We start from the raw sequence: 27,713 nt of genomic DNA, 5'->3' as shown, positions 1-27,713 counted from the left end.
AGCCAAACCACAATAAGCTAGCTAGTCACATTACTCAATGGCCCCCAGCCAAACCACAATAAGCTAGCTAGTCACATTACTCAATGGCCCCCAGCCAAACCACAATAAGCTAGCTAATCACATTACTCAATGGCCCCCAGCCAAACCACAATAAGCTAGCTAGTCACATTACTCAATGGCCCCCAGCCAAACCACAATAAGCTAGCTAATCACATTAATCGATAGCCGCATATGCATCTTCCTCTTCTTCTTCTTCATCTGGAACCTGGGATGGAAGAGCAAGGGATGGTGATATTGACGATGGTTCCTCATAAGCACCTGGTATGGACACACTCTTCTTAGCACTGGTATTAAACGTAGCCTCCTCGTATTCATTCTCAGCTCTTTCCTTCTGAAGCTCAGCAATCGTTCTTCCCGAGGCCATGCCGTATATATTCTCAGAAGCAGATGCAATTTGAGACCTAGAGCCCATATGAACTATGCGATCATAAGTTTCATCCTCCTCCTGGGTGACAAATGTAGGCGCCCCATTGGCCAGGTCTCCAGGACTGGAAGTTGCAGCTACTTTAATGTTGTCATAATCCTCTTGATGAACATTGTCTTCAGGCCGAGCATGCTGCTTCCAAGCATCCTTCTTCTTCTCAGGCTCAGAGTACACAACAGTGTCTGGGTTGTCTACAGCATGTTTCTTATGGTCCACTGCTCTTGGTTTTGGTTTCGGTATAGGTCTTAGGGAGGTTTCAGCAGCTTCAGCGTATAATGGTTCCGGCCCTGGCTGGTTGATACAGCTGGGTGTTATGTCAGTTATATCCTCATATGCATGAAGGTTTGCTTCTCCATACCTTGGGGTGCTTGCCGACAATGTTGCCTGTACTGGTTTCTCACTCTCACCCTTTTTCACATCTCCCTTTTTGTCTTTCTGTTTCTTTTTTTTTTGTTCCTGTTCCTTTTTTGCTTTCTGTTCTTCCTTTTTTGCTTTCAATTCCTGTTCCTTCTTTGCTTTCTGTTCTTGTTCCTCCTTCTTTGCCCTCAGTTCCTGTTCCTTCTTTGCTTTTTGTTCCTGTTCTTTCTTTGCTTTCAGTTCTTTTTTATCCAACTTCTTTGCAGGTTGTGCATCATCTGATTTTTTATCTCCCTTATTTGCATGTTGTACATCATCTGAGAGTCTTTCAGAAGACGAATTTGATCCTCTTCTTGCATTTGGAACTAGATGGTCACCATCCTTTTTATGCTGTATAACTTGGTTCAACTGTGAAGTGAAGCCTTGTGTAATTCCTATTACATTTCCCCCTGACTTAACGCTTGACCTTTTCTCAGGATCTACTGAAACACTTCTTGGTGTAATCTTTGGGGACAATTTAGTTTCCACAGGTGCAGCACCGGTGCCATGACTTCTACCTTGACTAAGACGGGAACCTTGAATGGGCTCGTTTTGGGATTTCCCTGACGCACTTAAAACTGTGTCATCACCATGACATCGAATCTTCTGCGTTGTGCTAGTGACTGTGTCAAAGATCATGACGCCTTGATTAGTCTTTAAACTAAATTCCCCCTCCCCTGATGGGCACTTTCTGCCGGCCTCAAACTGGAAGTGGGTCTTGGTTTTGCCAAACCTTCGGATGTATCTGAATGGCCATTGGAAGATAGCTTTTTTGGTGTTACAGTCCACCAATGCTATATTCTGAATGTTCACCGCGAGTATGTACGGTCCCTTCAAGCCACATCTTTCAGAAGCTTCTGTCTCTTCAACAATGACATTGAACATGGGAGCTGGAACAGCAAAATATTATGTTTGAGTAGTGTGGATACAGTATGAGGTCTGACAACAAGATGGTTGATACATATAGTATACCCTGGTGATGCAGTGTGAGATCTGACAACAAGATGGTTGATACATATAGTATACCCTGGTGATGCAGTGTGAGGTCTGACAACATGGTGGTTGATACATATAGTATACCCTGGTGATGCAGTGTGAGGTCTGACAACATGATGGTTGATACATATAGTATACCCTGGTGATGCAGTGTGAGGTCTGACAACATGATGGTTGATACATATAGTATACCCTGGTGATGCAGTGTGAGGTCTGACAACATGGTGGTTGATACATATAGTATACCCCCTGGTGATGCAGTGTGAGGTCTGACAGTGTGAGGTCTGACAACATGGTTGATACATATAGTATACCTGGTGATGCAGTGTGAGGTCTGACAACATGATGGTTGATACATATAGTATACCCTGGTGATGCAGTGTGAGGTCTGACAACATGGTGGTTGATACATATAGTATACCCTGGTGATGCAGTGTGAGGTCTGACAACATGGTGGTTGATACATATAGTATACCTGGTGATGCAGTGTGAGGTCTGACAACATGGTGGTTGATACATATAGTATACCCTGGTGATGCAGTGTGAGGTCTGACAACATGATGGTTGATACATATGGGATACCTTGGTGATGCAGTGTGAGGTCTGACTTTGCTAAAGATTCCTTCAAAATAAAATGGAAGCTTTTCAAACCTTGGACATCGAGAATACAGTCATTTCCAGCTCAAATGCACATGGTAATCTTAATCTTAAAATAACAAAATGCTAGGATATATTTCTTTGGGTTAAATAATAGTTTTCTGTGTTATATTTTACTGATGACTGCACATGTTAGAATTTAAAATAACAAAATGCCGGATATATTATTGTGCATGTTTGAACTTGATCAGCCGGGCAACATGTGCACAGTTTGATTGCTATTGCACAGCTGATTGCTATTTCCGGCTCAGATACACACGGTAATCTTAATCCCTGCAAATAATACAATGCCCAGCAAAAACAACTTAGAACTTAAAAGGTAAATAATCAATGTTGTTTTCTTACCCCTGGAAAAAAGATTGACGAAAGCGTAACCCATGGATAAGACGACCCCCTTCTACAGACTGCTTTTTTGGGTCCTCAAATACGGTAGTCTACGTACTTTTTGATTGACCCACGTAGTTGCGATACCATTTTTCAAAGAAAACTTTTTACTAACGTTCCCAATATACTTTGATAGGGATAATAATCTTAACATGTGCTAAAAAGGTTGGTCCCCAGACTTGAAACTTACTTGTCTCCGCAGACTCATATATGATATTGTCATCCATGTAGCAGTGACTATCACTCTCGTCGTCATCGGACACCTCTCCACTGTCGGCGTCAGCTATTATAACCACTTTCAAGAAGCGCTTTAAGCTAGACACCCAGGTTTTATAGTCCTCATTTGTTTCTGCCGTAAAACAGAATTTGTCCTTTTTTGTGATCACATCGAAACCAAGTTTCCTTTTGTGGGGGCACCGCAATCCCTTCGCATGATCCAGACTGATCACTTTCCCCTCCTTCTTTTTTTGGAAATGTTCCAACTTCTCAAATGCATGAATCTCTGGAGTCTTGCCGCTTTGCTCCACTAGAACACAATATCGCCTCTGCCAGGACTTGGACTGAAACATTGAAGAAGTGAGTGAGTGAGTAAGTGAGTGAGTGAGTGAGTGAGTGAGTGAGTGAGTGAGTGAGTGAGTGAGTGAGTGAGTGAGTGAGTGAGTGAGTGAGTGAGTGAGTGAGTGAGTGAGTGAGTGAGTGAGTGAGTGAGTGAGTGAGTGAGTGAGTGAGTGAGTGAGTGAGTGAGAGAATTTTATGCTGCTTTTCACAACATTCCAGCAATATCATGGCTGGGGGATACCAGCAATGGGTTTCACACATTGTACCCGGGCAGGGAATGGAACCCAGGTTTTTGGCGGTCTGACGAACGTACGCTTAAACCAGTAAGCTCACCCACCAACCCTTTAATGCAGTGAAACACTGTACATGGTCGATTCCAACGAAAAGTGTACACAGCTGGGTACAAGGTGTCCAAAATAGAATTGCTTGCACCTTGTACTTCTTTTTACCAATGTAAAGTCAACATATTTGCCTCTTATGAATATTAGTTGCCATCACTAATCTCTAAAAGTGACAAGTTAGTGGATCAGTGAAGTTGAAGGCTCATTTTCTGAATTACCTACAAATACCAACATCCAAATTCACTGTTGTTCTGCATGCACAATATGTTAATGACCATAGAAACTCTGAAGCCATATCATGGTTTCTTTCATGTGTTATATCCTCAAGCTTTACGAAAATAGAACCATTTTGGTACCTTTCTTTGATGTAAGTGAGATAGCACCACTTAGTGTCCTTTTCACAAACAAATCATTATTACATATCTATCTTATTCACCTGAGAGACCACGGGTGGAACTTTCGGCAAGTACAACAAATTTGAAAATGCATCAATAACTAAATTTTGGGTGGAAGATAAAAAAAATGTACTTGTAAGAAAGAAATATCACGTAATTCCTTGTATTTCATAAATGTTTATATATGTCAAACTAAATCATAGCTGGTTTATTACAACATCGAACAGTTTGGAAATTGTTTTCTAATTGCATAGGGACATATGAATGAAGATTGTTTACAACCAGTTTAACGCTTTCTCTTTGTTTTGTCGCAGTGTATGTTGGAGAGAGCAATGTCATTTTAACTGATGGAAATATACTTCTCATCAAAAGTTTAGACTCACTAGAAACACTCACTGTATGTTAGGCCGGGTTTTTTTTATTAATTGGTTTCCGGATCCGCCGACCCTAATTTTTGGCAATGGCAAATAAAAATAAAATTTCAATGAGAAGTGTTTTTTATTACAGCCGAGTCCTTGGTATCAAAACCTACATTAAAAAAAAAAGATCGACTGACATACCCGATATTAAAATCAGTCATCTATATGCACTGGCTCAGAAATAAATATTTCACTTGTAGAAAAATCGCGGGCATGACTACGAATCAATAACAATGTCTGAAAACACTTATTACATTTCAAATGACCATATATTATCGACAGAATTAGAAATATAAGATATTTGTCGCAATGTTATTGAAAAAACGATTCTTGGACACATGCTTCGGCAAACGGGTCCACATCAAAGTTGTCAAAGAACAAAGTAACGATGTTTCGAGATAATAATTAAACAAATTGAATAAACTGAAGAATATATTCAATAACAGTACTCATAAAAGTTTTCAAACGTACATTATAACTTACTATTTCCATCTTTATTGTGCGATCGTGTAATGTAATTCAAGTGGCATCTCGGCTTTCGTCGCCTCGAACACGATGTTTAATGCCAAAATATATGCATAAAGCATTTTTGTCCCAGGGCATAACCTAGCACGATACGTCCATTAACTCTTTCAACACCAGTCAACCAGAGGCATTTACTGCCATGACACCGAGTTCCCAGAGACTCTGAGGTCAAAGATGAAGCCTATGTTTATGAAGGAAATTATAAGCTTGCAAAACGTTATTGCTTCTACATCCCATACACCATTTAAAAGATCTAATCCCACTGTTGATAAATATGAAGTTTATTTTTATAATATTATTCAAATAATACAACTACAACTTAAATAAAATTATTTTTGAATGAAAATGCAAGCTTACATTTATAACGTCCAGATAAACTACGAAAGAAGCAAAAACTAAGGCGATTTTTTTCCATTTGTGACATGTCATAACATGCCCGTGCCTTTTTCTTTTATATTTTCACTTTTACGTAATCAGAAAATTATTATAAAAGATTTCTTAAATAATATGTATGGTCAGCCTATTTCCCGATATCTGTGGCTTTCCGCCGGTAACATGACATAACAACGGAAAATACCTCCGTTTTGAAGCTTCGTTATGAATAACATGGAGGCTAATCGTTTGATGCCGAAGTATCGTCGAAAGCTCTGAACATCAACAACATCACTGAACCCTTGCCGAGTATTTTCACAGTTGTAAGAAGCGATTTTATTGGATAAAATTGGTTTCTAATGACGCTTTTTCGCTACAGTCTGCTATAAGGGTCGTGATTGGTCAAAATCAGATACGTGACCTAAGGCAGCCAATCATATTACGGCAATGGATACCGTCCTCGTAAAAGAAAAAGTTTCGATTTAGACGAAAGTTTTGGGTAAAATAATACTATTCTGAACATATTAAGCAAGAAATCGCTACATATACGTAAATTATGGGACTTATTGGACGTATTGTGCTAGGTAATGACCTGTGACAAAAATGCTTCATGCATATATTTTCGCATTAAACATCGTGTCCGAGCGTGAAGATTGAGGCGGCGAGAGCCGAGATGTCACTTGTCAGTGATTTGACTTGCATTACATGATCGCACAAAAAGATGGAAAAAGTAATTTTATATGTACCTTTGACAACTTTTATGAATGCTGTTGTTGATTTTATTCATTAGTTTATTCTATTTATTTAATCATTTCCTCGAAACATCGTTACTTTGCTCTTTGACAATGTTATTGTGGACCCGCTCCCGAAGCATGTGTCCGAGAATCGTTGTTTTCAATTACATTGCGAAAAATAGTTTATAATTTTAATTCTGCCGATAATATATGATCAATTGAAATTTAATAAGTGTTTCCAGACATTGTGAAATGTGATGGATTTAATATATGAATCATAAGTCAGGTAAGTTCCTAAAATTATGTCTCATTTTGACGTGACCACTGCCTGGCCGCTTAAGCGGCCTCCGGTGTCTTGGGACTCATAACGTTGTGGCCGCTTAAGCGGCCTACGGTGTTGAAAGGGTTAAGGTCCATAATATACGCATAGGTAGTGATCTTGTGCGTAACACGTTCAGAATAGCATGATTTTACCCAAAACTTTAATCTGAATCTAAAAGTTTTCCTTTACGAGGATGGTATCCATTGCTGTAGTATGATTGGCTGCCTTAGGTCACGTGTGTGATTTTGACCAATCACGATCCTCGTAGCAGACTATGACAGAAAAGCGTCATTAGAAACCAATCTTTATCCAATAAAATCGCTTCTTACAACTGTGAAAATACTCTTGGCAAGGGTACAGTGATATTGTTGATGTTCAGAGCTACGAACGATACCCGCCATCAAACGAATCGCCTCACATGTTTTCATCACGGCTTCAAAACGGAGGTATATCCCACTGTTGTATCACGTTACTGAGCGGAAAGCCACTGGTTTCGGGAAATAGACGACGTTACATATTATTTGAGAAATCTCTTTGTAATAGTTTTCCGATGACATAACATGAAAATATAAAAGAAAAACGTAAGGGGATAATTATGACATGTTACAATTGGAAAAATTCGCCGCATTTTTTGCTCCCTTCGTGGTTTATCTGGACCTTATAAATGTGTAAGCTTGCATTTTCATTAAATATTAACTTATTTACGTTGCATTTGTATTATTTGAATAATATGATCATATCCATCTGTCATGACTGAATTAAATTATGCCAAAACATATTGTGTGTTTGTTTGTTATGATACCACACCTCTGTCAAATTAATTTTTTGGTTTATTAACGATTGGAATTTGAGGACTACCAAAATTGTTACTACTGTGGTGACGATGATGCGGCCATTATGTGAAACATGTCTGCAGACTGGAAAGCAGCCTGCAGTGCGAAATGCCCTAAAGGTGGGACCAAAGAAGAAATAGTCATTGATTTCTGCATTTTGTAAACAAATAAGCAACAAGTCAAAGACGACTGGGCAGTATTAAAGTCAGTAGTGAATATGTCCCTTGTTTGTACTTTCATTTTATTAAATATGGAGGATATTTCATGTTTCCAGTGCAATATCAGTTACCTCTCATCTCATAATGGAGAAAGGCTGATATTTGCCGAGATATTACACTGGAAACATGACAAATCCTATATATTCGATGCTTCAAAGATGGAAAAGAGGCATGTCCAGACTGTCCATACCATTGTTGCACTGTCACCAAGCAACGACTATTAAATGATGTCAGGTTGATTGTAATAGTGAGGTACCGCATTCTACAGGTGATGTCAACATATTTTTCAAAAACTCAGTCATTCACTCTTATGATTCACAATAATTCTTCTTCTCTTACAATATCAAAATTTGGATTACTTTTTTTAATCCTACCAACTCAAATGTTGAGACAAGCACTTAAAAAAATTGAAGACTTTCAATTTTATTTTTATTTTTATTTCGACAACCGACCCTAGGTATTTTGGAAAAAAATCCGTAAACCAATTAATAAAAAAAACCCGGCCTTATTATTGTTATGTGTATATATATATATATATGGCCACATCGAAGATTGATTTCTCCACTAACTTGGGGTAACCAACTGCAAACCTTATGCAGATGAATTGCACGAGGAACATGCATCAAATTGCTGAAAAGCATGTGCAAATAACGTGCATGTGAACAGCTGCATTTTGGTGTAAAGTTTAGTTTAGAATTCACCAATTTTCACTGATTTGTATCATTGATTGAACTCATGACAATAATCTTTTCAATGTTACGAATTTGTTTTACAATACATCAGTTCATGTGTAAACAGTACCTTTAAACAGTATGGAATATTTTGCAAAGTTAGTTTAAAACAGTCGCCTGAATAAGTGGCTATATTTACACTAGTGAGTCTAAACTGGTGATGAGAAGTATAGAAGTTGAACTAAAATCATTACATCTGAAATTTTATTTACCAAATGTTCCAACTGACATTTGTATTCAAAGAAAGCACATCACAAATGTTCAAAACGCTTTTACTTACCATATACCATATAAAATTATGTACAGATAAACATGTCACTAAAACAATCAAAACATTATACATCGTACTGAACCATAACTCTGCTTTAATTACCCATATTTTGCAATGACAATTGCTATTAGATAGACATTTACAGAAAGTTTTAACTACAAAAAAGAGTTACCTACGAATAAGACATACCTTAATGACAAATCTAATTACTAAACCGATGCAACTTTCTTCTACTACAGTCTCAATTCTCCTATGTTCGCAAGTGCATCGGTGACAGCCCTGAACAAGACTTACAACTTGAAACACACTGACTGATGTTACCTACAAATACGGAATGTTACCAACGAATACACATGTTACCTACGAATCTACCGTTTATCCCATGATATCAAGCAAACTTTTACTTTATCACCAAGATCAACTTGTTTTCTGGCATTTCAATCAAAAAGAATTCATTATATCACTATAATAAAGTCTAAACCACGAACTGCAGTGCATCTCTGAATAGAACATTTTTGTTGAACGCTCAGTTATGTAGCCATTTGGATTGACTGACTGACTGAGTTTGGTTTTACGCCGCTTTTAGCAATATTCCAGCAACATCACGGCGGGGGACACCAGAAATGGGCTTCACACATTGTACCCATGTGGGGATTTGAACCCGGGTCTTTGGCGTGACGAGCCAGCGCTTTAACCATTATAGCCATTTGGAATACCAAGGAACCATTTCAATCTATTAATAGGCAGTACTGCGTACCTAATCAGTTTTATGATCTGCAATAATTGTCTTCAGTATAAATTATGTTATAGCAGCGTATTGTGTTCTCTATTTCATTTTGTTAACAATGAATACATGTTACGTACAAATACCATGAACCACAACCGGGGAAATCCCAGCGGGACACCATGTCTTACCAATTTGAGCCTCCATGTCAATTCCACTTGCAGTCTGAGGCCTTTTTCACAATAATAAGACTTAAAACCTCACTAAAATTAAAGTTGGTTAGTTGTAACAGGTGTCATATGCATCCTATGTTATTGTGACATGGGTTTATTTATATAACATTCTTGCAGATAATGTAAAATACACTTACTAATCACCAATATGTTGTCTAGTCTCATCTATGATGACTTCCAAATGGAACACATGTCACATGTTGTCATTCCACCAATCTATTTGAATGTGATCAGTTGTTGGTACTTGTAGGTAACATTTGGGAGTTAAAATTTACTTATGAATACAGGTTATTTTGTGTGATATCTTCGTAAAAACAGCACAGAAAATTTCAGATTTAGTTCACGTATATATTGTGGCCCTTTGCACTTGAACTTAGGATATCATTCACTAATGTGTTCATTTGTGGAAACAGCAACATATTTAATGGTATTTGTAGGTAATGTGATTTGTTTTACCAAATGAGACTTTGATTTTTTAACATTTATTCAGATTATTATCTGTAAGAAATATTATGTAACGCCATTGCATTTGAGTACTTTACATATTAATGCTGTAAAAAGTAATACAAAACATAACCTTGTGTTGCATTTACATAAATTGACAACTGTCATTGAAAACTGTATTCGTAGGTAACGCAAGAAAATACCACTTGAAAACAAATTACCAAAATTACGAATTAAGCCCTAGACAAAATCATTTCAGGGGATTTATTCATGAAATATTTGGGAATCAGATTAATAAACTTCTGTTCATCCAGTTTGACTAGTATTTAACAAACAACATGTTTTCAACAAAACATTTGTAAAATAAAAGTCAAAATGAATAAAAATGGCCTGTTTTTGTCTCCCATAAACCTAATTTTTAATTTAAAATAGTCATGTTAATGTTATATATGGCCCGAATCGTCTCACTTGTGCCGATGTGATGGGCACCCTGAAATAAATGAAGGTAGTAATGATAAAATTTTATGGGCCCAAACATGCTGTGTACACTTTTCGTTGGAATCGACCATATACAAGCGAGTCCGGTAATTCTGCACAGCTGCAATTACTGAGCGTACTTCCGTATCGAAGGTAAAATCGTCTGCTACCACATTTACGCTTGAAATCGGGACATTTCTACAAGGGATTGACTTTTAATCACTAAAGGTAAGTAAATAACAGTAATTGACAGATAAATTGACAGTTTTATGACAATTTGTTTTCTTCAGACTTTTAAACCTTTTTCTTCATTATTCATAATTAGATTTAATATGAAACACTCTTCCTTATATTGATGAAGTGATTTTTTGAAAATATTCTGGCCCTAATACGCTTCCATACTTCGGATCGCCAGCTGGATGTTATTAGCATCAGTTGCTGCGCAGAATTACCGGACAACAAGCGATGTCGTCAAAACGCCGGTAAGGTCAACCATATGGCATAATGCAACGTTAGAATCTTATAGTTGTCAATATAACTTATATTTGTAGGTAAATATGATGTATACCAGTATGTTTAGCCACGTAAACCACAAAAAATAAGAGACGTTAGTTGCTGTGTTGCGATCGATGTGCTTAGGTGCGCGGAAATTACTGGATGGCATTGTACATATACATGGATCCATCCAAGTGTGTTATCGTAGACAGAGGATGATTGTGATATTGTAGGAGTGAGTGAGTTTAGTTTTACACTGCTTTTAGCAATTTTCGAGCAATATCACTGCACGGAATATATCAGATATCATCGCTTCACACATTGTACTCATGTGGGGAATCGAAGCAGAGTTTTCGGCGTAACGGGCTAAAGCTTTAACCACTTGGCTACACAACCGCCCTCGATATACATATACTATGAACTGTTGGTCAACAGATAGGTGTGGGTGGGTGTGGGTGGGTGCATGCATGTGTGTGCATGCAACGGACATATGCATATCTGCCACAGAAATTACATTATTCCAACAGGTTTTTCTAAATACTTAAGGCTCATAGTTGTAGCGGGAGCAGCTGCACAAAAATATCCTGTCTCCAAACAAATCCCAGGCCTCAGCTGTTAAAGGTCGCTAATAGTAATGGTAACACCACTTTACAATACATCATCATTTGAAAGATCTCTCTCTGGTCAATTGCCTTCATTCCTTGTTCAGTTAATGGCAGACCCTGGGCTTCTGCAAATGATAATCATCTGAATAGAACCCTACCTATCTATCCTTATATCCTTTGGAAACAATGTTCCACACCAATTGGCTTTTTCAAAACTTAATGTGTCGTGACACGCTCCTTCCTGATCTAATGTTTCTGCCACTTCCTGATTTGAGCAAGAGGGCTGTTCAAGTATTATGTAAGAAAAGTAAACACTCTCAGAGTTTCAGATACACCTGCACAAATCTCTAAGGCAATAATTAATAGTTTAAATGATAATTTCTAAAAAATATAAATACCCATCTAACAGACTGGCATCCTTTACTGTCTGGTTATCTAGACTTGCCTCTTTTAGGATAGAGTGAGTGAGTGAGTGAGTTAGTTTAGTTTTACACCACACTCAGCAATATTCCAGCTATATGGCGGCGGTCTGTAAATAATCTAGTCTGGACCAGACAATCCAGTGATCAACAGCATGAGCATCGATCTACTCAATTGGGAACTAATGACATGTGTCAACCAAGTCAGTGAGCCTGACCACCCGATCCCAGTAGTCGCCTCTTACGACAAGCATGGGTTACTGAAGATCAATATTCTGACCCTGATCTTCACGGGTCTTTAAGGATAGAATTACTATACAGCCTTCAGTACAGCCTTGGCTACGGATCAGTACACAGTACTCTTTCCATACATCGGACATATCTGGAGTACTGTTTTGTCATTATTTGTTGCTAGGCGACCAGTGCCAGCTCATAACACAAGATGATTATGATTATGATGATTGGTGTGACAAAAAAATAACACAAATGCATATTAAGCCCTTTTACCTTTTTGACTTGGTCACTTATATGGGGGGAGAGGGCTGGGGGGAGAGGTTTGAGGGTACACAGTCACTCAGGAATATATTTAACATCTCATGGAAAATGGATTTCATTGATGTCATACAAGCCTCGTGACCTGGCCTACATCTGTTAAAAAAACACAGTCAGATCTGGGTTATATAATTAGAACTGTTTTTCAGCACCCATTCTTGTCATAAGACATGACTAATGGGATCGGGTGGTCAGGCTTGTTGGCTTGGTTGACACATGTCATCGTATCCCAATTCTTCAGAGACGAAAGACAGCCTCCGTGGTGTAGTGGTTAGAGCGTCCGCCCGGAGAGCGGAAGGTCGCGGGTTGGACGTCGTCATACCAAAACACGTTAAATATGGTACTTGTTGGTCCCTGCCTGGCGCTCAGTATTAATGGGTACAACAAGGACTGGTCGGCTCGGAGTCAGTATAATGTGTCTTAGTGGGGTATTCATGCTTCACTGCGGCATGGTATCTCAGTGGGCTAGAACTATAAAACCAGCTTCAGTCTGGGCTAGTACAAGCAGCTTGCACACACACATACACACACACGCATGCACGTCGTCATATGTGCGAAATATTCTCAAGTACGACGTTAAACCCAATTTCACCTAACCTCACCTCAGCGACGAAACTGAAGATGACCTCACCCTGAGCCTAGCTACAGTGTCCTGCCAAAAGTATTCAGCACTTGATGTAATTTCCATAGACTTACATGTTAATTTAGTGTAGCATAAATAATTTTCATGAAGTGGGTTTACGATGGATCTTTGTAAAATTTGACAGTCAAATTTGAAATCATCTCTGCTCTGTGCACATAATTTCAGTTCAATTTTCTGACCACTATTTAACTAATGACATCACATTTATCAACTTGCGTATGGTTCCACAATGCAAAATCCCATAGGCCGCCATGTTAAAGGAGTTCACGTCACTGTAAACATGTTGATTAAATTGTTGCCATTTGATTAATAAGCAACGGAAAATTAAACAGAAATTATGTGATTGTAGGTAAAATGATTCCTCACAAATGTGCTAAATTTGACTTGGATCTTACGAAAATTATTAATGTTACACTAAATTAACATGTAAGTAATGTCAAGTGCCGAATACTTTTGGCACGACTCTGTAGTGTTGAGCCTTTGGGCACAAATACCATCACCGCCACTATTGGCATTGACATTCTTTTATATCTATATATTATATAGCTGGAATATTGATGTGTGTGGTGTAAACAACAAACAAACAGCCAAAAACAAGCTACATCCGTACATAATCCTTGGTCCAGAGAAGAAACTGAAGATGACCTCACCCAGAGACTAGCTGGTGTTGAGCTTAGGTGCCTTGGTGCACAAATACAAACACCGCCACTATGTGTTGACTGGGCATATAGTAATTCTTATACATACGGTGCCCTAACCTAACTTGTACATACTGTAAGTTACCTGACACAGATTAACTTATAAATATAAACAACAGTAATTCTCGAGTGCATAGTAGCACAGCTTGTTCAAAAGGCTCAACAAACAAAAATCCTCATAAAATACATGCATTACAAAAAAGATCTGATTGAAATATTTTCCTCCTTGTTTAGTTACCTACCGCATCAGGGGATGTCCTGTTTGAACTGAGGTTACCACACGAAGACAACTTCCTGCATGATGTTCATGCTATCTGGCCATGGCTCATGTTACAAGCTGACTTCTACCAATCACTGTCCGCAATTTAATAGGATACCACTCATGACATGTATCATCCTTTTCCGCAACCTTATCACATTGCCTAATGACATGACATGCTTTTTACTATTGTTTTTTAAGTAACCATGTGAGTGAGTGAGTGAGTGGGTTTAGTTTTATGCCACTTTTAGCAATATTCCAGCAAACTCATTGCGAGAAGTAACCATATGTTATCTTGCATGAAGAGGTGTCAGACAGGTGTCAAACAGGTGTCACTATATCGGATGAATTGTTTGTGTGTTTGTTGTTAAATCGAGTCTGGACCAGAATATCCAGTGATCAACAGCATGAGCAAAAATCTACGCAATAGGGATGCATCCGATCTGCGCTTGGTACAAGTATAAAACACAGGTTATTCTTTTTTGGAATGCCTGCAGGTATATCTGTTAGGAATGTACATTTTCCCGGTCTTTTCTGCAAGATATGTGATTGGTTTGAATCGATGCACACACATTTTCTTTGTGTTTGCAGTTTAACGCTGCACACAAAAATATTTCAGCTATATAGCGGCGGTCTGTAAATAATTGAGTCTGCACCAGACAATCAACACCATGATCATCAATCAACGCAATTGGGATACAATGACATGTGTCAACTATGTCAGCGAGCCGGACCACCCGATACCGTTAGTCGCCTCTTATGACAAGCATGGGTTACTGAAGATCATCCGTGGTGTAGTGGTTAGACGTCCGCCCGGAGAGCGGAAGGTCGCGGGTTCGATCCCCGACCGCGTCATACCAAAAGACGTTAAAATATGGTACTTGTTGGTCCCTGCCTGGTGCTCGGCATTAATGGGTACAACAAGGACTGGTCGGCTCGGGTGAGTCAGTATAATGTGTCTGAGTGGGGTATTCATGATTCACTGCGGCATGGTATCTCAGTGGGCTAGCACTATAAACCCAGCTTCAGTCGCACACAAGCGGTCGCACATACACATACACACACATGCACGTCGTCATATAAGCGAAATATTCTCAAGCACAACGTAAAACCCAATTTCACCTCACCTCACTGAAGATCAATTCTATCCCATCATAAATTCAATTCTTTATTTGTGATCATTCCAACCAAATATTAATGAATTTGTTTTAAAAAAGATAGTTTTAGACATGGCATGTTGTTTACTAGGAAGTGATGCTTAAGGTTCATTTGACGTAACTAGCTCACAGCAATCACTGGATAGAATGTCACATGTCATATGTATGTGTGGGTGTTGTAAGTAGGACATATGACCATTTATTTTGACAAGAATTTCTTTCCAATATGCCTGCTTGTAAAAGATTGCTCAAAGTGTGCACATTGTTTTTAACTTAGTGTGACAGATTCACAGGGACTCCAAACATGGTCACCAAAGTAGGGTAAGTGAGTGAGTTTAGTTTTATACCGCACTCAGCAATATTCCAGCTATATGGCGATGGTCTGTAAATAATCGAGTCTAGACCAGACAATCCAGTGATCAACATCATGAGCATCGGTCTATGCAATTGGGATATGATGACATGTGTCAACCAAGTCAGCGAGCCTGACCACAAGAGCCTGTAGGTTTATCTCTTCACATTTCGACCACAGGGGTAATGTGGCTAAAAGAGATTATGTGGTACATTCGAATTAAGTTTGCAATAAATTAATGTGAAAAGTAATTTTGAAATCTTTGATTGGGTAATGGAATCAAATAACAACACATACATGTGTAGATCTGTAACAGAATGAAACAATATAACAACCTAAGACCAGGCATAACCATACAATTTGGGAGATCATGTATTACATATACATTTGTGTATATATACTTTGGGAGATCATGTGTAAAATATTCAATTTGGGATACTGCATCGAATATACAATTTGGGAGACCTTGTATTAAATATACACAACTTTTAATATAAAATATTCAATAAAAAAATAATTTTTTATCATATTTATATAAGGATTTGTAAATAGGGTAATAAACAGTTGGGCACATTGACACAATGATTCATGTTTATAGATTTAATATGCGATGATAGTAGTTGTGTTTTTTAATCCACTCAAAGAGCTTTTAAAGCAGAATTGCTTGCATAACATCACCACGAAAGTTAACTTTGAAAATTAATGGCATAAGTTGAAAAATCTGCCTGTGATATACCCATCAGCCATTATTCCGAATGTCTACATTCCTATATGTTAACATGGTTAATTACACCAAAGGTGTTATTAGAGTCCAGTTTGACCAACGCAACACTAAACATGCACAAACTAGCTATTCAATCAAGGAACACAATGCTCATTACAGGTACTCCTTACATTATTACAAGTTACAAGGGAATTAACACTAGTTGACTTGTGGTATTGTGTACATTCTCAAATACAAGCAGGAACGCCTGGTAGAATTAGTACTTCATATATTCATATTATTCAAATAAAAACACGCCATCTCTCGCATCGATGTAGATTCAACATAATAAACTAACCTGGAAAGAAACAAAGCATATAATTTTATGGACAACAACTCCTCACTTATTGCAAAGAGTGACGATTTGATATCGATCTTTAACGGTTGTTTAGCTGAAGTGACTACAACCAAATGATGAGAAATATATGCAGTTACTATGCATAGCCATAAAAATCGGCCGCCACAAATAATTGATCAACAGAGATCAAGCTACTACATAGCATGATAGCTTATGAAGAGCTAATCAATTGAAAGACTATCAAATCAACTATTCAACTGGTATCTAATCAGTTTATTTACATTTCAACAGTTGCCCTACATTGGCTCTTTGACATGCTTTATTTGTTGTACTCTCTATCTGGCCTCGTCCGATTATGTGGCGCTTGTTATCAATTACTCCACCTTGTTATAATGCTACTCTGCTGCTTGTGAAAACAAAAGTCATCAGATGACAAATCCCCCCAGCCCCCACAAATTTGAAAGAACAAATCATCTGACAGTTACTTGAAGTCCAACGTGATTTTTTTAAGACTAAGTCCAAATCGTTTCCATGGAAACCAAGAAAAATAAAAATGACAAAAATCTGTAAATATCAAAAAGCACCACTTTAGGTTCTGTTTGATATATCTCACAATTTTTGTTGAAAAATACTGAATGGTTAATGAGTAATGCTGGGGAAATAAAATGATTAGGGACAGACGGACAGACGGACAGATGTAAGGAGAGCAGAAGAAAGAAGAAAAGAAATGTGCTAGAATCTGAACTTTACAGAGAAAAATAAAGATATAACGTATGTAATATTTGACCACTTTCTAAATGACATTGTGTGTTCATGCTTGCCACAACATAGCTATACATATATACATCACTTGTTTGAAGTCATGTTATCTTCATAATGATTTAGGAATCTGCATCCATACATCTCTATGCAATAAACAATGGGATGTTATACAGAAAGTTGACTAACGCTTAGTCTCTGAATATATATATAAGTTTGACAGTAACAAATAAAATGAAAATTGATAAAAATTGAAAAGGAGTCCCAGTGAGATGGGAGATTTAGAACCTGAGGAAATCTAGACTTGCTTCATGAAGAACTTTAGTATTGCAGGGAGGGTGAGGCAGTAGGGAAAATAATGAGTGAGTGAGTGAGTGAGTTAATTTAGTTCTGTGCCGTTTATAGCAATATTCAAGACAATATCACTTTTTACACCACAAGAGGAATTATACTCCTCGATGGATGGCTTAGTATACTCCTCAGGGAGAAGAGATTGTATTACACCACAAGACAGGGAAATCTTTGTATACTACTCCTCAGGAGAGGAGACTGTATCTTTGTATACTCCTCAGGGAGAGAGACTTTATTACACCACAAGATGGAGAAATCTTAGTATACTCCTCAGGGAGATGAGACTGTATTACACCACAAGACAGAGAAATCTCAGTATACTCCTCAGGGATATGAGACTGTATTACACCACAAGACAGAGAAATCTTAGTATACTCCTCAGGGAGAGGAGACTGTATTACACCACAAGACAGGGAAATCTTTGTATACTCCTCAGGGAGATGAGACTGTATTACACCACAAGACAGGGAAATCTTAGTATACTCCTCAGGGAGATGAGACTGTATTACACCACAAGACAGAGAAATCTTAGTATACTCCTCAGGGAGATGAGATTGAACCCATTGAAAGGTTGAGAGCCTTTTGTATACATCATATGGAGCTGACATTGTATTACCCATTATAAGTGAGAGAGTGAGTATGGTTTAACGCCACTTTTAGCAATATTCCAGCAATATCACGGCAGGGGACACCAGGAATGGGCTTCACACATTGTACCCATGTGGGGAACGAACACGGGTTTTCGGCGTGACGAGTGAACGCTTTAACCACTAGGCTACCCCACCGCCCCTTTTATGAATGTGTGGTGGTGTGTGTCCTGTGTGTTGAGCTCAGGTTACAAATCAGGTGTATAATGTTGGGCACGGAGAGTCCTTGGATGGGTGACCGTGTTTGGCAGCTTGAATCCTGAGAGTTTCTAGGACTTCAGTCCTGCCCAACAACGAAGCACATGTGATGCATGTGGTCTCACCTTAAACAAGTTAGTTTGTTCAAAATTGCTTCTGATCACCCAGCAGAATATGGGTACCCGGTGGGATAAGTCATGAGACTGTTATCTCGTGCCTCACAGGCAGCCTGGGTTATCCGGGTAACAATAATCAGATTGTGTTTCTGCGCTTTGAGCAACGGCCACTGATGGAAAATAGTGCATAACAAATGCACTCATTATTATTATAAATGATTAAATGTTTACAACACTTGGAGAGGAATACCTAAAGTCATAATATATAAATAATCCTACATACAGTCACATAATTACTTAACAGCATCAGCATGATCAGTACTCAATAATCATACTGTATTAACTAAGTGAAGCTTAAAAGTGTTACTCGAGTTTACTAAGAACACAACCCGAATCTGTTGAAAGTCTCTATTTTAAAGGAAAAAGAAAGAAAAAAAGTGCCTTTGTATCCTGAAATTAGGTTCAATGAGTTTGATTAAGAACACAACTTTAGTAGGGGCAGTGGGGTAGCCTAGTGGTTACAGCGTTTGCTTGTCATGACGAAGGCTCTTGTTCGATTTCCCACATGGGTACAATGTGTGAAGCCCATTTCTGGTGTCCCCTGCCATGAAATTGCTGGAATATTGCTAAAAGTGGAGTAACACCCAAGTCCCTCACTGCTACAGTGACAGTTACTTATCAGCTTTTTACAATGTGTTTTAAACATATCTATGTCATAATGAAACGAAATGGCAAACAAGCAAGTGGCATATCTCAATACCACACCAATACAAAGACATGAAAATATTATATTATATATAATGTATACACATGACATACCAAGCGAGGTAAGTGCAAGGGAAAATTCAACTCAGGCAAACCAGCTAGATTCTACTTGTTTCCTCTCCCAACTTAGACGGATGCTATAAATAATGTTAATTGTTTGAGAGAGCACCAGACCATAGATCCTACTGGATTATACTTCCTATTTGATGCATAGGTGGTGAAACAGTAGCCGGAAAACTAAACTCAGTGTCACACAGGAGTCTGGGTGTACCACCAGTGATAACAATACTTGATACTTCATACTACTGTTACAATTCTGCCACATACTGTAAAACATGAAATTAATGCCTCACGACTTTAATGCAAGGACAAGGGTCTAGTCTGAAATGCGTCACAAAATTAATGCGAGCTCGGGCATCTGATGATAAAATGTGACACCCTGAATCTTTGATGCTGTTCATTTTCTTTTCACACTTGTCATTTACCAAATAACCTGAATTGAGCTTGTTAAGCAAAGAATGTTATTGTTACATAATTTGCCGATGAATAAATTCCATGGATATCAATTAGTGTCATGAAAATTTGTGATCATTTGTCAATTAATTTTATGAGAGATGTCTAAATTGTTTTTATACATGTATTGTGTAGACGACTAGAGATTTACGTTTTCTGTCTTTTATTAAGTTCTCAAAAGAAGACATGGTCAGGCTGAAATGCATCATTATAATAATGCGAGAAGAGTACAGACGCATTTTTCGCATTAATAAAATGCTCGCATTAATTTCATGATTTACAGGAGCTGGAATATTGCTGAGTGTGGCATAAAACTAAACTCACTCACTCTTACAACTAACTCAAAAGGTCTGTTTGATAGTCATTTTAGAGGTGGAATAATAAGAAAAATATGACAGTTTATAGATGACAAATTTTATTATATTATGATGTGACGGTTCAGTACAGATTCTTATACTGCTGTCAAGTAATATAATGAAGATGTTGTCTTTCATAAAGTACCTTTCTTAAGTTCAAAACGACTACTACTTTTTGTTAATTTGTTGGTTTGTTGTTTAGTGTCACTCTCATCAAATGTTCAATTTTCAGCTATATGGAGGCGGTCAGTAAATACTTGAGTGGACCAGACAATCCACTGATTAACATCATGAGCATCGATGGATGCTATTGGGATACAATAACATGTGTCAACCAAGTCAGCGAGCCTGACCACCTGATCCCATTAGCAGGGCTTCAGATAATTTTTCAACATCAGGAGTACGTACTCCTTATTTTTGCAGTATAGGAGTACTTGAAAACCTTAAGAGTACATTCGAGTACTGAATGGAATTAAATGCAGTATCAGTAATCTTGTGTTTCGTTTCATATATGCACCACAACATTGCTACTCTTGTGTAAATGGATCAATAAACAATAAAATAATACGTTTTCAGATAAATACATCTGTAAATGATTCTGAGACCGTACACCACTGGTGTGGTGTGTATCCACTACGTTTTCTAAATTATTTCCCACCGTATCATGCATATTTTTTAGCCGTACATACGCCGATACGGCCCTTATCTGGAGCCCTGCATTAGTCTTTATGTTTGTAATAACCATAGTTGGCTGGAGGCATTTCAGATAAAATATAAAGAATGTGGCCAGACTCCCCCCTAAAACAATTGATTATATCTGTTAGTTCATCATAATCATGTTCATTATCAACATAAACCACCATATAACAGTTTAAGAGCTGATGGGCTGGCAATTTTGGCTCATGACTGAAGACGAACTGTGTGAATTTAACAATGATACAACACATGATTTGTCTACCCATGTACCCAATCATGTCTTATAAGGCTGTACCAGGGGCGGTGGGGTAGCCTAGTTGTCAAAGTGGTTGCTCATAATAGTGATGACCTGGGTTCTATTCCCCACTTGTGTACAATGTGTGAAACCCATTTCTGGTGTCCCATGCAATGATATTGCTGGAATACAGCTAAAAGTGGCATAAAAACATTCTCACTTACTTATAACAGCATTGATTTTATCCTGCATCATTTACAATGTCTTGCAATATCCATGACCGATAACTACGACGGCAAGCTGTATACACAGTGAAATATATAACCATGCAATTTATCTGGTTGCATAAATCAGCCCTCAATTACATGTATTTTTTTCATGAAAACAATGGATATCAGGCTTCAGCTATATATTACCTGAAACAACAGCTATATATTACCTGAAACAACAGCTATATATTACCTGAAACAACATCGTTCAGTTATCAACTGAAATCAGGGTATGATTTCATTATTTTTTTAAACCTTTATTGACATAAACCTCCCATTTTTCTTTTCCTATCGTGTATATCAGCTGACCTTCCATGAAATGTCAATAGATTGTGTACACAGTCTGTGGTCGAGTAACTGATTTATGAGCATGAATACAAACTTGTTTACATTTTTTACTTCCGGCAATTGATTCACCTGACGTACAGGATAGGAAAAAACTTATTCAAAATGGGAAGTATATATCAATACAACTGCCAAACACTTGAGGTGGAAAATGGTACCTGCACTGGGTGTAGCCTGACAATAAAAGTGACCTGCACTTTAATATTTTACCTGCCCTGGTGCAGCCTGGATATGGTGAAATCGACTGCATTTATACATAAAACTCACAAGAGTGAGTGAGTGAGTTTAGTTTTATGCCACATTTAGTAATATTCCAACAGTATCACGGCAGGGGACACCAGAAATGGACCTCACACATTGTACTCATGTGGGGAATTGAACTTGGGCCTTCGGCGTGTCAAACGTGATGAGCAAACACTTTAACCACTTGGCTACCCTACCGCCCCTCTCACAATAGAGAGGCCTTTGTATTATCATGGGTGTCAAATATGAACATAAGCCTTTGATTTATATGACAGTATATTATATTACTATTTAGATCATTGCAATGATATTTTATTTTAATGCTCTATGTATTAGTGAGCATGAGACTAAATGACATCCTTTGAAAGGTTGAGAGGCCCTAGTATTCACCTCATGGAGCTGAGACTGTATTACATTTCAAGACAGAGATACCCGTGAAGGTCTGGGTTAGAATGTGCCTTCAGTAACCCATGCTTATCGTAAGAGGTGACTAACGGGATCGTGTGGTCAGACTCGCCGACTTGGTTGACACATTGGTTCCCAATTGCGCAGATCGACGATCAAGCTGTTGATCACTGGGTGTCTGGTCCAGACTCGGTTATTTACAGATTGCCGCCAAATAGCTGGAATATTACTGAGTGTGGCGTAAAGATAACTCACTCACTCATTCAAGACAGAGAAAACATTTTCGATTCAGCCTTGACAAACAGCACTTACATGAGCATGAAATCCTTTACTCATGTAACTTCAGTAATTTCTGAAAAAAACTGTCCCCATTTCATGTGGGGTGCACTAAGATGAAAAGCATGGAACAAGGGCGTTAACTTTGTAAAAAAACTCATTTCAGATCCTGATGTCATTTCTCTAACTGAAATAGTTTTTAAGAAAATGTGTCCTTGTCGAGAAGTGGACTGATGGAAGGAAGGATGAATAAATTCCTTCCTGTATCCCCTGGCAGATCAGACACTGCTGCATGCACTGACATTTTGTGTGCACAGAAACATGGCAATATACTAGTTACCACACAACATATCCTATTGATACAACAATGGGCACTGGAATAATTGTACTGAAAATGATAATGTATCACAGTGATTTATCTGAACCAATATTCATCTACAGGTAAGCAGCAAATGCCAGTAAAAATTGAAAAAGTGGTTTGACATTTCAAATTTCTTTGAGTGGCATTTTTAGAAGTTGGGAACTACAATATAGAACAAACTTTATGGATAACAACTTCTTTTTATTCGTGAGTGCGACGTTTCGATACAGATTCTTGTACCGTTGTCAAGCGACTTTTCGATACAGATTCTTGTACCGTTGTCAAGCATAATCTGTATCGAAACGTCGCACTCACGAATAAAAAGAAGTTGTTATCCATAAAGTTTGTTCTATATTTCAAATTTCATGCTGTTACAGTCACAACTAATGTTATGTTTTTGGGCCGATGCTTTTACTGATAACAGGATCAACATATTGCTGGAGGTGTTAGTGTTTATTATTGTATTCAATGTAATGTTAATATTCCATGTCAAAATCCCTCTGAATTTTAATTTTAACAAAATATTACTGTGAGTTTAAAAACCCCAACAAATTTGCACAAAAAACTCAACTTTCCAGCCAACGGCAATTAATTTGGACTCCAAAATATATTTCTGAACACAAATTGGGCTCATACATGATACTGATTCAAAGGCATATTTGATGGCCGATTCCCTTCATGAATTCAATTAGTTGTGGGCCTATATTTAATGAATGCAATTTGCAAAGCAAATATGAACGTGACTAATACCTTTGAATATTCTGCCTTCTCATTGTCCATCTTACCACTGTAACATAATCAATGCAAATGCATCTGCGGTACTCCATCACTACTTACGTATCCATATTCAGAAATTTATATCAACATTTATTGACACATCAACATAGTGATTAATGATGATATCACTAACCTCAAGTGAAATAGTGATATTCATGTTAACGTAGGAGATTCCTAAACCTTTGCCTCAAGCAGTAATAAAATCCTAGATGGCAAGTGCATAATGAGCAATTGCTAGAAGCTAAACTCCCCAGTCAAACTGCATGTTCAATGAGACAGCTGGGTTAATGGTGTCAAATCACTAGTTACACACTAATAAAATCATCAAGCTACCTTTGATAACTGAGTAGAACATGCACTGCTTCCAGTTACCATATTCACCATAATATGTACCCCGGGCAATAAGAATATTACCCAAAGGAGTCTGCTTAAGCACAAGATAAATATGTTGTTGGACAAAACAGTAGAAATAGTTCAAATATCAACGAAACTAAAACATATTTTATAATAGCTATGTGGCAATTATATAGGGAGTTTACACTGCCAGCCATTTGGTGGTGGTCTGTAAGTAATCAAGTCTGGACCAGACAATCCAGTGATCAACATCATGAGCATTGTGATCTCTGCAATTGGGATACGATGACATATGTCAACCAAGTCGGCGAGCCTAACTGATCCCTTTAGACCCCTCTTACGACAAGCATGCGTTCCTGAAGACCAATTCTAACCCGGATCTTCACAGGTTACACCTCAGGATGAGATGTGGTAATTTGGCAATGTGACATACCTTTCTGGTGCCTCACCAGAAATGGAGCTTAGAAAGAAAATTGAGAGCACATGGCTCCATTGACTGCTGTAATAATGATGTTTACCATTGATCATCCTTCAACAGATGGACTGAACTTCAAATATCCAGTTATTAGAAGCATCCTTCGCAATTTACAAAGGCACAGTCAGAGATAGTCGAGGTGTGACCTAAGCAAATCAGCTGTTGTCATGAGTCAGACAATACTGGGAACATCTCTTGACATACCTGTATACATGCCTCCGTATACTACCCTGTATATCACTTGCTTCATAACGGTGTTAGAATCTACACCAAAACATTCTCATTGTAAATAAAGAAGTTGCTCATCCATCTTATCCTTACTTAGTCCTTGGGATACCTTTACAATAGATAAACAGAGTCTATCTGACTCTTACACTCGGGTTAAAGCCAGTGTATATCAATTGTTCACATGACCATCTCATTCTGTCAAGAACCCTTTCTCATAGAAACTACTGGTAGATTGTTTGAGTGTAGCAACTATGTAATGTGCAAACAGTCTTCTGTAAATCATGTTCATTTACTAAATATACTTAATATATTTATAAATAAACACATCCTCTTCAGTTCAAAGGACTATTTTGAGTAAATATGATATCTCTGAAGGATACAGTAATATACTCAAATCATATATACATTATCAACCGATCTGCATATATAAAATGCATAACATGGTGATCTATATAATTATGTGAACCTGTAGCCATGGTGACTGATATATTTTTAAAGACAGTTTCCCCCAGTTGTTTTATGTTATACCATTAAATTTAATCATCAACATGTTAACATATATTCTACTAATTAAATAGTTTATCATCAATACATGATTCAACTTGTTATAGTACTGGTTCATATAATTTTCAAAATTCTCATACAATAATCATTTCACAATTTACAATACACATTCTAAGATTGAACAAAAAATTTCCTTCACCTATACAACTTCTACAAATGCCTCTTAAACAAGATATTCTAAGACTGTTATCATGGCCATATTTATTCATGTTCCCATTAGTTGGATAATGGGTTGTTTTTCGTAGAATGCTGCATGTAAGCGGGTTGTTGTAATATTTACTAACGGGTTATAAAACTATTTTATAACCTGCCCTTGATCCATTGCTACTATCAAGTGACAAGACATTTTATTACACAACGTGCCACGAACATTACCGTGTAACCTACCAATTCATTTATTAAACCCGATAACATTATTACACAAGATAACAATAATCTACCGAGCCATGATGGCCTAAAAGAAGACATGATATCTACAGTGCAAGGTTAAGGCATATATGATATAACGATGTGGTTGTTACTGGTAGGGGATCTAAATGCGTGATGCAAATTGTCATTATTTTCTACATAAAGTTTACTTACCCATAAAACTCCCTTCAAATGGACGGACAGATATCCGGCCACTTGGCAATTAGGTTTGTCCCCCATGTCGTTGATTTGTACATCAGCTATACGTTAACCATGATCCACAACACGGAAGTAAAATGCTTAAACCCGGGAGTTATCTGCCCCTTAATCTTCAATTACAGCGGTGCTTTATGGGTAATAGTAAGCCCGGCATGAAAATAAATGTAACTCCCTGTTCTGTTTTAGTCAATACCGGGTTCGTTCACAGGAATATATGACAGACTTATATTCAGATTTAACTTGCCGAGTATGAGTTTGGAGTGTATATACACATGTGATTATTTAACTGTCTGAATTATCGATATAAGGCCTTATATCCGAAAAGCATACTTTTACATCTCGACCCGCCATGTCAATGTTTAGGGTCATCAGGATCAATCAAGGAAGTCATGAACGATGTTCGTATGTGTGGCCTAAATTATGTCGGTCCAAAATACCATAAAGGTAGGAATGTTGTTACGTGACGTAAACTCAAGCGCTGGTGCAAAATCATAGGCAGATCCAGGGGGCGGGGAAGGGGGTTGCAGGTGTGCGCACCCTCCGCTTTTTCATAAAGCTGTATCCGCCCGTGTGAAAAGTACGTATAAGTTAGTTCTGTACGGGTTAATCTTATATTACAGTAAAAAAGCATGGAAATGATATATAGTTTTAACACTACACTCATGATCTTGGTGCATTTGGTACGGATTCCCTGTAAGCAAACACTGTGTTGGTGGTAATGAATGCATATACATCTATGAGAAAAAGCCTGCCGATGTCGCGAGTTATCAACAAGAACATAAATATGCATATATAGTTATGAGTAGGCCTATATGATTTACTATAGGCGTTAGACACGGTATTCATGTTTCAACAGTGTACAATACACTACGCAAGACATAATATATGGAGTTTGTATATACCACACACAATATGAAAGCAAGCACGCTATGCTAAATGCCAGTCGTATTGTACAGACTGTACTGTACTGAATACCTGTAGCTGTGATTTAGTTTGCACACCGATGTCTAGAAACATATTTTAGAACGATATATACATATGTATATATTTCAACATACCATAGTTTGGAACAATATGTAGGCTACTTTCTAAATGAACGGTTATAAACAAAAATAAATGGAAACTGAAAAATCCCACCACTCAATACACAGAATATTTAAAAATAGATTTCACATTCACTTTCTGGTTACATCGTTACCTCTAGCAAACGAGCCCGATAACACCCTTGTCCGCTGGTTAAAACCACAGCTCGCTGATCTGCAGATGTAGGTTCCAGGTTACACACAGTCCAGTGTTCACAATATACTATATGTTACCAAATCCAGTGCTAACCATCTTAATTAAACAGCATATATGCAGTTATACGACAAAACTAGAAACATTTACCTGCGAAGTTAC

General features: G+C 37.8%; 1 protein-coding gene across 1 annotated transcript; it reads right to left on the bottom strand.

Annotated features, from left to right (window-relative positions):
* On the bottom strand, window positions 1-27,713 carry LOC124280644 (DNA ligase 1-like). The gene is made up of 4 exons (XM_046716628.1): window positions 27,702-27,713; window positions 27,514-27,572; window positions 3,108-3,477; window positions 1-1,770 (listed from the first exon to the last, which is right to left on the bottom strand). Exons 3-4 carry the CDS (start codon window positions 3,142-3,144, stop codon window positions 215-217), a joined length of 1,593 nt encoding a protein of 530 aa, XP_046572584.1. The 5' UTR covers window positions 3,145-3,477; window positions 27,514-27,572; window positions 27,702-27,713; the 3' UTR covers window positions 1-214.

The sequence above is a fragment of the Haliotis rubra genome, unplaced genomic scaffold, assembly GCF_003918875.1.
Source record: "Haliotis rubra isolate DU_JTF1 unplaced genomic scaffold, ASM391887v1 Scf270, whole genome shotgun sequence".
NCBI lineage: Eukaryota > Metazoa > Mollusca > Gastropoda > Lepetellida > Haliotidae > Haliotis > Haliotis rubra.
This window is presented reverse-complemented; position numbering and strand designations above follow the sequence as displayed.

Bases quoted from the DNA above. Each gene is read 5' to 3' on its own strand.
- LOC124280644 (XM_046716628.1), bottom strand. From the start codon at position 3,144: ATGGATGACAATATCATATATGAGTCTGCGGAGACAA. The intron at 1,771-3,107 runs GTAAGTTTCAAG...TTGCTGTTCCAG, and splicing joins ATATGAGTCTGCGGAGACAA to CTCCCATGTTCAATGTCATT.